Source organism: Lepidochelys kempii, chromosome 21 (assembly GCF_965140285.1).
Source record: "Lepidochelys kempii isolate rLepKem1 chromosome 21, rLepKem1.hap1, whole genome shotgun sequence".
Classification (NCBI taxonomy): Eukaryota; Metazoa; Chordata; order Testudines; family Cheloniidae; genus Lepidochelys; species Lepidochelys kempii.
This window is the reverse complement of record NC_136400.1, coordinates 754,506-768,419: the sequence shown is the minus strand read 5'-3', so window position 1 is coordinate 768,419 and position 13,914 is coordinate 754,506. Positions and strand designations below refer to the sequence as shown.

The following is a 13,914-nucleotide window of genomic DNA, read 5'->3' as shown; positions in this document are numbered from 1 at the left end:
GGTTGGATCGGATCAGTACTAACCCTGTCAAGCCTTTAGACACCTGGAATACAGCTGTATAGTGTGGCCACGGACGCTAAGCGCTACAGAACTTTGCGGTTTAAGTGCATTGTTGAGGACTGCTCTTCAAACATCTACCCATTACACTCATATCTACTTCAATAGGTTCCCCTTGGACTTCCCTTACTCCATGTGAAGCAGCAAGTGAGCAGTAAGCAACTATTGCTAAAGGTAGACTAACCATGTAGCATGCTGTTATCAATTCTCGTACCCACATACAAGGTATTATTTCCCTATAGTTCACCTTTCTGTCCTACAGTTGTCTCCATCCTCAAGAAGCTTGAGTATCACAACACAGTCCATTTCAGTTTAGGTCTTGTGGGGAGGAAGGGGGTTATTAGCTTGAACAAATAGTATTTTCATGGTATGCCATCTGAAGACCAACCACTCTATCTGGGTTTCCTTCCAGATCTTCTCATTGGTCCCTCTGCCTACTTTATGCATTTTATATCACCACCCACAGTAAGAATAGCCTCCCACACACCATGAACAAGCGTTCTCCCTTTCCTTCAAATCCACTTTGCATAAAGTCTTTTCATACATCCTCTTGGACAGTCCTCACAGGAAAACACGCAGACAATTTTCCCATGCATATTATACTAATTCAGTCTAAGCTCTTCAGGAACAATCTCCTACCATTTGAGCACCCTTTACATGTATGATGCCATATAAGTAATTACCAGTAAAGCAATGTACAACTCTTAGATGAGGCACACCGCAGGAGCTTCAGAAATATCTTCTGTATAATTGGCAAGGGGGGTGGAGGGGAGAGAAAAGAAGGAGGGAGAGAGAGGAAGGCTATTCACCAGGCCTGGTTGAAGAAGTGTACTGAATACCAAAATGGGAAAGGGAATGTATAACAGAAGAGGAAAAAACAGTTCACACATTATTCTTCACTCCTTTCTGAACTAGTCTTTGACCGCAATAGCTGGGTAAAGCAAAAGGTCACAATTTGTAGCTCACAGAAAGATCACATATATTTTGGGAACTTAGTTATATTGCCTTATCTCCTATCTGAGGGTTAGTAGATCCTTCCACATCCTTGGCCTGATAAGAAACAGTCAGTTTCTCTCCACAATCATCATACGCGATTATTCCCTCTTCAGCTTCCTAAAGAGAAATAACAAGATTCATTATAAAGCAGAGACTAATTGGTAGATGCAGGCTTTTTAAGTGTCTGAGTCAATACAAATGCAGTTTATTTAACATTTGTTTTACACAATAGCTGTCCAGTAGTCAGTAAAGGCAATAACCAAATGGCAGACATACTTCAGAACCTGAAAATAGTATAAAATTTGGGACTATTCCTATCAGTTAAACATGGTTTACCTATACAACGTTTTTGAAATGGTGTGTGCCACTATTTCAAATAGGCATTTAGCTGAAACTTAAGTAGTGAGCACCGTCACTTTTGATGGTACAATTTTAAACACTTGGAGGCACGGATATGCCTACTCTACCTCTAGCCTGTGTTTTGGCAAATTCACACAACTTGGCGAGCCACTAACAAAGGAGGAGAAGTTTCCCACAAGGCTCTGAAGACAGTTATCCCACACAAGACTGGAACGAATGTTTTCAGCTACTACATCCCTTCTGAGAGCCCAAAGTTGCATTTCTATTATTCTGCTTCAGTCAAATACCAGCTGTTTAGCTGACTTTTACCATTAGCCATGCAGTACAGTCACTCATGACCAGGCAAATACTTCCAGAAATTAAGTTAAATACATTTTATAAAAGTGTATCCTCAGTTCAAGGCAGAAAACTAAATAGCTAATGCACACCTAGAGAAACAGCATTACCTTCTCTTTGCTTTTATTTGGGCTAGTGGCTTTGGCAGAAGTGGCTTCTTTTTCTATAGTGCCCACAAAGCGGTGATCTGACTGGCTGTGGAATGAAACCGTGCCCTTAGGAAGCTTCTTAATCCTTATAGCATGATTTCTTTGGGCAGACAGCATATCCTGGAAAACAAGACCCACAGTACTTTAAAATGAACACAATACTTCTATTAGTATTTAAAAAGTTGTAATTTTACTCACAGGAACCACAGTAAACTCTACTTCATCTGAAATGTGGAGCTGGTTTCCATCCAGAATTTCACTGAAGTGAAAGAACATGCGGGCATCCCGATCAACACATTTAATGAAACCAAAGCCATCTCTCATTGCTGCAATCACACCCTGGGGACACACAAAGACACAGGACACCTTGTCAGTTGCTGCAGCCAGTGAAAAGTAATTAGAGTTTTTAAGATGTCTGTCTGCACAGAGCTGCACTTGTGGGATGTATAATATCCTTAGCACATGACCAGAGCCTTATAAGAATGACTGCTGGTACACGCACATGCTCCCTTGTAGATCACAGTACGCAACCCCAGGGACAAGAGGAGATACAAAATGGGTCCAACCCAGTTTCTTTTGCATTTCAAAGTCTCTGAAAAGGGAGAGGAGTGCAAGTATGGATCTTTATATGCAATCCCTAGAAGAGTTACAGCATAAAGAAGCATCTTTCCTTTTCAGAATTGCTGATATAGATCCCATTGTGGGAAACGAGCAGTAACAATTCTTAGAGGGTGGTCCAAAGGAAAAAAGTAATTCCAAATTTCCAAGACACATCATCCCAAGGCTCAAAATCTGCCTCTAAGCTCTGCAAGCACTGGACAGAAGACCTAAGACTCAAGTGAGGAAGGGTCAGTAGTCCTTGTAAGAACTTAATAGGATGTACTATTGCAGAGGATTCATGCACAACCACAGTTGTATGCAGATACAGCTACCAAGCGACCCTAAGAGAACTCAGGGAAAGTCTGGAACGTTTGACTGAAACCAAAGATATTTTCATCTTTAAAGCGTATGCTTCTCTTGTGAAAGATTTATGGCTGCCTAGAAAGATTAGTTTATTTTCTCATTCGCAATCAGTATCTGACCTCATGACTAATGCCTCGATCCCAGCTTCCAGAAATCACAGAATCATAGAATATCAGGGTTGGAAGGGACCTCAGGAGGTTATCTAGTCCAACCCCCTGCTCAAAGCAGGGCCAATCCCCAATTAAATCATCCCAGCCAGGGCTTTGTCAAGCCTGACCTTAAAAACTTCTAAGGAAGGAGATTCTACCACCTCCCTAGGTAACGCATTCCAGTGTTTTACCACCCTCCTAGTGAAAAAGTTTTTCCTAATATCCAACCTAAACCTCCCCCACTGCAACTTGAATATTTGATCTTATTTGATCAAATATTCGATCTTAGTGAAGAACCTGCCTTGCGACAGGATCTCCACCTGAACTGGCAGAAGAACTGAAGGTTTGATGCTAGCAAAACTGAGAAACCGAAGTTGGAGTTTAGTATGTAGCTGGGAAGAAAAACCATCCCATAAGAGACTAGTTCCCCGCCGTCTCTAACAGAAAGTAGGAATTCAAAATACCTCATTTTTACAAAGCAGAAATTTGAAGACAAATATCAATCTCTTTGAGAGACTTCATATTCAACATTGCATTTTCAGCTCAGGAAGGCACCCAAGGTATTTTCTTTGCTTGAACTTGTCAAACAGTATTTGAACACAAGTAATTTAGGTCTCTCTGTATGTGAGTAATTCCTGATTTCTGCCAAATAGTTTGGACTAAGTTCAGACCTTGAATACTTTGTGAATTGTTCATTACAACTATCCACTCTCTGCAATAAAGAGCATGCAACTGGTCACATGGTATCATTTCCGCTCCATTACTAGAAAAGAGACTAACAGGCGAATGGTGAGTAATCCAGATCTGGGAAGAATTTCAGGAAACATGCACCATTTGTGAACACTTTCATGAGTGCCAGTTGTCATCCAGCTACTCAAACAGTATGACCAAAGAGTGAGCTATTTAGCTGCAAATATTTTTTCTAAGTCAATTAGTTCCAGGTCTTTGCTGAGTAAGTAAAAATGCTACCCAAACTGCTTCTTAAAATGGATACTAAGGGCAAGCTCCTCCTTGCCCACTTCTATAATATATGGAAAATGCATGTCAGGATTTACAGCAGAAGAAAAAAGTTCTTAAGGCAGATCACCTAGAGTTTAGTATATTTTATGGTGTATGGTTGGATTTGAGATGCTGAATTATATGGTGGCCCAAGCAACTTCCCCAAATTATGCTGAAACCACAGTTAATTCCTTTTCAACTGTCTATAGGGATGAAAGGCATCCCCCTCAGCTCATTCTATGGTGTTGTCCACCACAGAGTCTGAGCTCCTGAAATCACTAAGAAGCACAAGCTGTCCTGTGAAGAAAAAAAATGAAGTCTTTTAACCAGCTTTCCATCAAACCATACTGAAGGTGTCACATGTGCAGGAAGCCTCAGGAGGAACCTTATGGAGCGGTCAAGTAGATCCTGCAGCAGCTTTTTTCTTAAGCTTCGGGAATCTATCCCTTGGCAAGCATGCTGTTAGAGACTTTGCATCCAAAAACAACTCTGCTCCAATTCACAGTGGAATTCATAAACGGATTTTATGCTTGGATTTTTAGACTAGATGTAGAGGGCACGCACAGTCTGAAGAGCTAACAAGTTCTTATGTGGATTTAGAGAGGAACAATTGGGGGTTAACATCAGTTTTCAGAGTCTGAACCTCAGGGTGAGTGGATTGATTTAAAAGTTGGCAAACAGGAAGCCTTAATTTAAAATACAATAAAACCTCAGCATTATGAACTGACTAGTCAACCACACACATCATTTGGAACCAGAAGTACACAGGAAGCAATAGAGGAAAAAAGCAAATACAGTACAGTACTGTGTTAAATGTAAACTACTACTAAAGGGAAAGCATTTTTCTTCAGAGTAGTTTTCAGTGAAGATGTCAAGAGATGCATTAGAATATATCAACTTAAAACAAAAAACCCTCAGAACAATCCTGATTAAGCCATCATACCTCTCCCCCCGCGCTGCGCCCCCCCCCCCCGAATACATGCCTATATACAAAGATCTATTTTTTTTTTTTTTTAAAAGATACTTGCCATTTCTCTAGCTTCACTAGTAAACTGGAAAGTATTGTGAAGAACTTCAATATTGGTGGCTCGTTCCAATTTGTCACGTCGATCTGTAGAAATGTTGAACCTAACATGGTCACCTTCCAGCAGTGTCACCTTGGATTTTGTATCTTTGTCTCCAAATGGAAGTTCCTTAGGAATCACGAAGTCAACTTTGATGCGTCCGGGCAATGGGTCATTCTGGTGGCCCCGTAGAAAGGAAGAGAAATTTTTGATGAACCAGCTATTCCTTCCAGACTCTAAACTGAGCCTTGAAAGAAATTCATTAGTTGCATTTCAACTGACTATGAATTGGTCTTTGAGTTTTCCCGTAAGTATCAGTAGATTACTACTTAGGACTTCAGACCTCAGATTTTACATATGAGAACACTAAGACAGAGGTTAAGTGACCTACCCAGGGTTACAGCAATTCAGTGGCCCATGCTGCCTGCCTCCTACATAAAACTAATAAGACTTCAGCGATTGCCCCAAAACAGAACTCATTAATGTTTTCAAGCACTTGTTGAATAGAAGTGTCAACCTGTTTCTATATTCAGCCTTCTGACTCGCAGATGGGGTAGTATGTCTAATGTAAGAGCCCCTTGAGCCTCAAGACAATCACAGGAAACAGATACCTTCTACGATAGAGTATTTTCTTGAAGAAACAAGGATACAGTAACACAAACTGTTCTGAAAGGTGAGGTACACCTATTAGGCTTTCCTCAAAAGAAACATCAAACGATGTCTGCATTTAGGACCTTGGATGTTGTCTGAGTTATCACCCACAACAATCCTCAAGAAAAAAAAACAAAAACAAAACCCCAACCCCCCAAACTTTTCAACCCAGCAGCAGATGAAAAGATCTGTCTCCGTCCTTTTAAAAGGCAGGATTCTCCCCCCACCACAGTCCCTTTCTTTAGTTCACATTTCCACAACAGTTCTTTACATTCAGATGACCGTTTTTACCATTCACATAAAAATGTAGAGTCATCTTAACACTTGCTCTTTAACCTTCCCCATTGGTAGCAGCCACTACAGATACAAGTAGTGATTTTTTAGTAACATAACATCCATAATGTAATAATTTTACTTTGAATAATGTTATGGGGCTAATATGCTAGAATCTAAACTGTGCTGTTGGAGATAAAACCCTCTCATACCACTCTACAGCAGAATCTTCATGTTTCAGCATTTGTGCTGAAATGTAAGAGCAGCACAATGCAATTTGGACTAGATGAAGAACTTTCTTCTGTTTCAGCCATGCAAATGTTGGGAAGATGACCTCTAAGAAATATTTAAATTTACCTGATTTTTGTTGGGTACTTTTGGGATTACTTTGGTTACAGTCCCATCAAAATGTTCAATGCTGATATCTTCAAAAATAACAGTTCCTTGAGGCAGTAGTCTTACATCTGTTGCGACTTCTTTACCCTATGAGCAGAAAGTAAATCAAAACAAGGTAAGAGGTATAAGTTACCAGAAGACTGTCAGTTTTTATATGTATTTGAATCTTGTCTTCAATTTTACTGAATTTGATCTTACATTTCTGTCTTTGATTGTAAACTCCACATCATCACCAGGCTGTAAGGCTTCTAAGTCACCTTTAAATTCACTATAGTGAAAGAATATCTCCTTTACGACATCGCCCCTTTCAATAAATCCAAAAGCCTCCTAAGAGAACATACAATGTTTAGCAAATAGTCAACTGTCTAAAACACCAAGACAACAGCTTTACTTTGAAGTCTGATAAAAAGTAAAGTCCTCAGATAAAACCAAGCAATGAGAAAAAGCCAAATAAAATGTTGCAGACTAAATGTGCCCCCAGATGATCTACAGCAGACTTAACCACTGGAGACTCAACCAACCTCAACCACCGCTGGTGGCCCCAGCAACCAACACCAAAGCAGTGCATCCAGGAGCAACAGGGAGGGGCTTCTACTCCCTCCTCCCCCAAAAACAGCCCAGGAGGCTGTGACCACAAGAAGAGCTCCTGGTGGTGTCATTTGAGAAACGCTGATCTACAGCTACTGAACCATTTGTATAAAGATATTTTTGAAACTTAAGACACATATAATGGGAAAAACAACATTACTACAGCCATCTTAAAGAAAAGAAATAGTCAAGAGTAATTGTGTTAAAAACTGTTAATGGATCAAGTCCTGAAGTGTTTAAGTGCCTTCTGTGCCCAACCTTTACTACGCAGAGCATATACATATATTGTGCCTTTCAAACAGCTCTAAAAAGTTAAGAGTAAATCCTACTTACCTTCATGGCACAAACTACTCCTTGACAGCGGGCTTGTTTCTTTTTCAATAGCATAATGTTACGAGCACTTACAGCACCAGTACTAGGAAAAAGGGTAGATTACGATGACAAAGTGGACCTAAGCAGGGCCTCATAACAATTAGACAAATTTCATAAGCATATCAGATTTAGTACAACTTTCTTATTTGCTATTTGACAGGGCAAGGTAGAGGAAACTAGAACATGCTACTCTTGCCAAGTAAAACTAAAAATCTTTTAAGTAAAGGTCTATTTAGCTAATCTTTTCTTGCTTTAAATATACACCCATTTGCAATTTAAGATCTTTGAACTAAAGCAAGAAATGCTGGACTATTATGTTTGAGATTCGATAGTTCTTTACAGAACCAAATATAAGAGATGCAATTACTTTTAAACTTGATAGAAGTACTTGCATCAGACATACGGCACCTTTGGCCAACACAATCAAAAAGACAGTTTCAGGAATTCTGGTAAACAAGTTTTGATTTCTAAATCTTGTGTGTAAGCACTAGCTTCTATGATAAATTGGAGAATTGGTCTGAATTTAATCAGATGAAACTGAATACAGATAAAGCCAAGTACTACATTTAGGAAGGATACAAAAAAAAAATCAAATGCAAAACTACAAAATGGGGAATAACTGGCTATACAGTAGGATTGGTGAGAAGAACCTGGAAATTAGGGGTGGGGGGGAAATCAAACAACGTAAATGTGATACAGTTTCAAAAATGGCTAATATTCTGGCATTTAACAACATGAGTGTCATAAGATAGACACGAGGTAATTATCCCACTCTGCTCAGCACTGGTGAGGCCTCATCTGGAGCACTGTGTCCAGTTCTGGGTGTCACATCAGTATACATGTGGACAAATTGGAAAGAGTCCTGAGGACAGCAATAAAAGTGATCAAAGGTTTAGAAAACCTGACCTATGAGGAAAAAGTAAAAAACCAGGCATGTTTAGTTTTGAGAAAAGAAGACTGAGGGAGGACCCGATAACAGTCTTCAGATATACGTTAAGGGCTGATACAAAGAGGACTGTGATCAGTTGCTCTCCATGTACACTGAAGGTCGGACAAGTAGTAATGGGTTTAATCTAGACGGAGGAAAGTTTAGGTGAGATATTATGAAAATCTTACTAACTATAAGAGTAATTAAGCTCCGTAATAGCATTCCAAGATAGGTTGTGGAATCCCCACCATTGGAGGTTTTTAAAAAACAGTTTGGACAAACACCTGTCAGGGATGGTCGAGGTTTACTTGGTCTTGCCTAAGTGCACATGACTTCTCAACGTCCCTTCCAGCCCAGCATATCTGAACCATCACACCACATTGTTAATTCGGTGTGTAATAAGAAAATAGAAGTATCAACTTACTGTTTATTTGTATCAATTACAAAATTTATTTTATCTCCAGTTTCCAGCTGTACATTTCCATCAACATCCTCAGGGGTGTAAGTCAGGTAAAACACTTCCTGTAAATTAAGGTTCGCTAGCATTACTCTATTTGCAAAACGCAGCCTCGCCTTAAACAAGATTAAATGTCAATGTGGCATTAATTTAATAATTATTTTCCATTTCAAGTTACACTATTTCAACATTTGTGAAAAGTTGGAAATTGTGAAAACGTTGCATGCGAGAACGTTTTGGTTCCTTGGTGCTCGTGGTTTTGCTGAGTCCATACCCAGCAACTTGAGGAGTTGAAAGGTTTGTACACAGTATTACCATTACATTTAAGTTGATTTCCAAAGGGTAAAAGCGTTAAGTTCAAGAAAATAAAGATCCTATGAACAGTTAGTTGTTAATATTAACTGACATTAAATCATAATCATAACTAGTAAGAATCTATAACTAGGTATTTAGTTCTACATTAAATCCTTTAACAAAGGTATTATGGCAGAGTAAGTTGTAAAAAACATATGGAAGTCAACAGAGGTTTCTATATTTGTGGTAATTAGTGGTTGTAGTTCTTAGAGAAAAATTTAGACTGGGTGACAACGGCAGTTTAAACTGTCTACTTCAAAAACAAGTGCCAATTTTTATTTTTTTTTCTGTGTACAGATCACACTGGTTGGTCACTCAAAAGTTTAAGTAAAATACATGAGTTTTACCCCATTACGTTCGTAGCATACACTCCCTGTTGGACTCTGACCCGGGGCAGCTGGAGATTTACTCTCTAAATTGTGAGGAACAGCGCACACAACCTACCAGTCAAAAAAAAAAAAAAAAAAATCCATTGCTAATCATTTCAGGAGCAGCACTGTGCAATACAAACTGAACTTTAATATCCTCTACTACACACTCAGGGATGCACTTTAAATGTAATCCACAAGAGGATGCCATGCTGCAAAGTTTCAAACTCACAGTACTTCTGCTGACTGTAAGAAGTGTTTGGGGTTAAATAAAAGCCCAAACTGAATCTTCATATTTTTGCCAAAGTCAGATAAAAAACAATTTCAATTTAATTGAAAAATTTATGCAACTAAGATTATGCGTGCAAAAATGGGATTTGTCCTTTTGTATTAGAATAAAATGGATATAAATTATTTGCATATAGAAATTAGACATCAGAGCAACTAACTTGTCCATTTATTCGCTCTTCAGGTAAAATTTCTGGTTTTATCTTCACCAATTTAACAGCAATGGGTTTTCCAGTTCGGCGATCAGAAGATACTTCAAATTCAACATCATCTGCAAGAATCAAAACCACAATAATGACACAGGACTCTCAAGCACCATATTCACATTGTCTATTTAAAAAAAAAAAATCAAAAAAATAAGCAGGAACAAAAGGACAAACAAAAAAAAGTAATGGAAAGGGAGGGAAAAGGAGAAACACGCATAAAGTAATGACATTTATTTGCTCTACACTCTGCTGTCTGAACACAAGTGAACCCTTACTGCTGTTGGAGGCCATTTTGCTTGTGGAAGTTTCTCCTGATAATAATCATTAAGTCTATTCTCCCCTTTTGCTAATGATCTGCGTTTTAAAGTCTTGCCACTTCCAACCTAATTCTAATACCTTCAGCTGACTCAATACTAAATGACATCAGGTTCCATGATAGATGTGTTGTGAAATTCTGTTTTTAATCTTTACTGCCAGATCAAGCAGAACTGTGGGGGAATAATGTCTCCCTACTGAAATAAGGTCACCTATCCCTAGTGTAACTCCACTGAAATTAATGGAGTACATCTGGGAACAACGTAGCCTATGGACTCACAAACAGGGGGAAGTAGGCAGAAGATGTATTGATTTTTGTATATAGTTTCCCTATCCCTAACACTTAAGTTTGTCCCAGCATGACTCCTTCTCAAAGGTAGCCATAAAATAACATCACTGACAGAAGACAAAAGCCTTAAATTACCAAGGATTTTCTCACATTGGTTTTCCTTTCTACTGGGAGATTTCTGATTCATTTGTCAGTTTAGCCACTCAGAAGTAACTGTATGTGTCTGTAGTGGTGGTTAGATGTATCAGAACTGTGTTACAAGGTATAAGACTGCAATTCTTAAAAAAAACCCTCAAATTAGAATGCAGATGTATGGAGTGGAAAATACAGTAAGCAGGAATATTCCTGCTTACTGTATTTTCCACTCCATACATCTGATGAAGTGGGTTATATCCCATGAAAGCTTATGCACAAATAAATTTGTTAGACTAAGTTGCCACAAGGACTCCTCGTTGTTTTTACTGATACAGACTAACATGGCTACCCTTCTGAAACCTATTAGAATGTAGAGAATCTTATTGGTTGACTTATTACCTCCTACTTTAAGCTCCTGCAGGTTGCCATTATACTGTGAACAGTGGAAGAACAGTCTAGCTTGTCGTTCTGAACACTGAATGAATCCATAAGAGGTCAGCAGTTTTTCAATAACCCCAGTTTCACGCAGTGCTGCCGAAGTACCATTGGGGTACCCGTTGTGTCCATTGTTGTGGAGAAGGTTTGGATCAAAGCTCATCTATTTAAAGAAATGAAAGGTAAGCTATAACTATTCCAAAACAAAGTTTCTCTTCCCCACCCTTGAAAAATCTTACACCAGTGCATGATAAGTATAATAAATATGAAGTGAAGAGCCAGTTGAATGTTATGAAAAGACAACTGGCCAACAGGCAAATAAAATTTTGGACAATTCTTCATGATAAATTAAACTACTTTAGAGATATTCTAAGATAGCTTCCTAAATTTGAGTATTACCAATAAATTTAACAAAAACATGTTGTAATGATGACATAAAAATAAAGTCTGCTCATCAGGTCAGATTTCATTCTAATTTACCCGGGCATGTTATTTTGCTTTTTTAAAATTAAATACTGTATTAAGAGCATCCTCAATGGAAGAACTCTTATAGTCACTGCTTTACGTTTGACAGTCTTAAACTAGAATTAGGATCAAGATAAAATATGACCTACTTTCACTGATGAAGTAGGTCATTAAGGAAATTAGGCAATATTAAGATTCTTCCCACATGGAACTAAAACATTTATAAGGCTTTTAAATAGCCACATTTTATTTAAGCATGTTTGTATATATTTGGGGACTGTCAAAGTTAAAGTTTTAGTTAACCAGTGAAAAAGTTTTAACCTGATTGTCATAGTAGTTAAATGTTGGTTGGAGCTTGGCAGGACTTTTAAAAAACTTAATTCAATAATAATGGAATTAGAAGGAAAAAAAGTTAAGATTTATTCAACCATCCTTTAACTTTTCTCTATAAAAGACTCTTCTTTAAATACATTTCAGTATTGTGTGTATCTGTAAAGAACTATTTCTTTAGATTTATAAATATGCAACGTGGGAACCCCCCATTGCTCTGCATAAGAATCCCTTATTCTTAACACTTTGAAACTTGGAAGTAGAAGTGTGCTATTTATGTTTTAAAATAAGATCAAATTAGTAACCATTATAAAAAGGAGGCCCTAACAAGAAACCATGAACATCGTGCAATTCACAGAGAGCAGTCAAGACAAAGTGCCATCAACATGCAGTTTGAGATACTACATTTAATGTTTTCACTTGTTGCAGTTTCCAATGTATCTGTTTAAGAAACTGATTGCAGGTTTCCCTTTTGTTCTCAGATACCTATATATTCTGATCTGTCACAGCACCAAGCAGAGTAACACTCAAAACTAGTTAACATTAATAGGGTTAAAAGGCTTCAGAATAGCTTGTATAATGGCAATACTTTTTAACTACAGAACAGAGGATTAGGCACTCAGTGTACTCAAGTCTATGGTTAAGCAGTGCATATTAGCGTTTGCCAACCAGAGTGAAGTTAATGATCGAGGCAGGTAGCACAACTCTGGCTGTAAATTTCTTAAGCCACAAAACAGTAGTGGATTTCCTGTTAAGTAGGATGGACAGTAAGCCTAGGGCAATCAAATACCTGCAAGGGTCAGGTTCTGACTCTTTCTCAAAGAGAAACTACATCAATGCTTTGGGTGGTGGCATAAGAGAAGAGTGACATGATTTTCAGTCTGGAAGTTATTGCTAACCGAGGGGACTGTGCTTGCTGCTTCTCAACAGAACTTCACTTGGAACACGTTACATACGGACTTTTTAAAAGTGAAGTAGTGTCATTTAAGGGTGTCAACACAGCCCACAAGTGCTGTTTTAGTTTTATGATCCATCCCAACCCCTCATTTTATAGTTTAAGATTAAAGGCAGATGGGGTAGCTTACACTAGGAAATAGTCACAGTCAATAATATACATCCCCACAGGATACACTTGGACCAAGTGGCAGTTAAACACCCCCCCCCCCCCCCCCAAACAAAGCGGGCCGGAGGGGAGGAGGCGCGGGGAATGACATTTTCATGTGGTAAAAGTTTCTGAAACAGATACAGGAAAAAAAAAAGTCTAGGATTTCCAACTGGCTCAGAAGGAATTGGATTCTTTAACTTGTTAAAGGGTTTGATATTAGAAAAGTTGAAAAGAGAGAATGTGCAAAGTTGTTAGCCCCTAAGATTCCCCATGCTATTAAAACATAGATGTATAGACTGCTGCCCTGACTTACAGATCTCTGATACAGGGGGGTCCTCTTCTGCTTTTTAGACCCAGATGAGGTAGAAGATGAAGAGAAAGGTAAAAGAAGAGAAGGAGGGGGAGCTGCAGGAGGGGGGAGAGGATCTGATGACACAGTATAATGGTTCTCCATCTCATACAGCTGTGATAACATAGTACAATATTATAACTAGTCAAAATTTAGCACAACTTTAAAGACACGCAAGTCAATGTTAGTCAAGTCCATATCCTATAAGAGGTTAAACTAATTAGAACTTCACACTGAAATAGTAAACCCGCATTTCAGTTGTTTGCACAGGTTTACTGAATTGTTTTCAAGAAAAGCATACATGGCTACATTTCTAGTCCTGCATTTCCATTTTCTTTCCACTCACAGGTTGGCTCAAATTAGCAGGAGCATAGCCAAGTGCTACACAAAAGCTAGAGGCTAAAAGGGGATAAACATTGGAAGGAGAAGTGTATAGAAGTACCTCTAGAGCAGAGGTAGTTACCACAGATGTTGTACATGGACTAATTAAAATCCTCTAAACTACAATTATAATAGCAGTTGCTAAAAATCAACTCA

General features: G+C 38.5%; 1 protein-coding gene across 4 annotated transcripts in view; it reads right to left on the bottom strand.

The window, feature by feature from the left end:
• CSDE1 (cold shock domain containing E1) overlaps positions 1 to 13,914 on the bottom strand; it is a 50,977-nt gene that overhangs the window by 27,722 nt on the left and 9,341 nt on the right. For 3 of the 4 annotated variants that reach the window (XM_073320197.2, XM_073320198.1, XM_073320199.1), the window contains exons 3-13: positions 11,093 to 11,291; positions 9,910 to 10,019; positions 9,440 to 9,532; positions 8,706 to 8,803; positions 7,315 to 7,396; positions 6,592 to 6,720; positions 6,355 to 6,480; positions 5,038 to 5,250; positions 2,097 to 2,237; positions 1,860 to 2,018; positions 1,063 to 1,170 (exon numbers count right to left, since the gene is read on the bottom strand). In XM_073320197.2, the coding sequence (XP_073176298.1) occupies positions 1,063 to 1,170; positions 1,860 to 2,018; positions 2,097 to 2,237; positions 5,038 to 5,250; positions 6,355 to 6,480; positions 6,592 to 6,720; positions 7,315 to 7,396; positions 8,706 to 8,803; positions 9,440 to 9,532; positions 9,910 to 10,019; positions 11,093 to 11,291 (1,458 nt within the window). The remainder of the gene's footprint in view (positions 1 to 1,062; positions 1,171 to 1,859; positions 2,019 to 2,096; positions 2,238 to 5,037; positions 5,251 to 6,354; positions 6,481 to 6,591; positions 6,721 to 7,314; positions 7,397 to 8,705; positions 8,804 to 9,439; positions 9,533 to 9,909; positions 10,020 to 11,092; positions 11,292 to 13,914) is intronic. The other variant, XM_073320200.2, reaches the window with a different exon arrangement.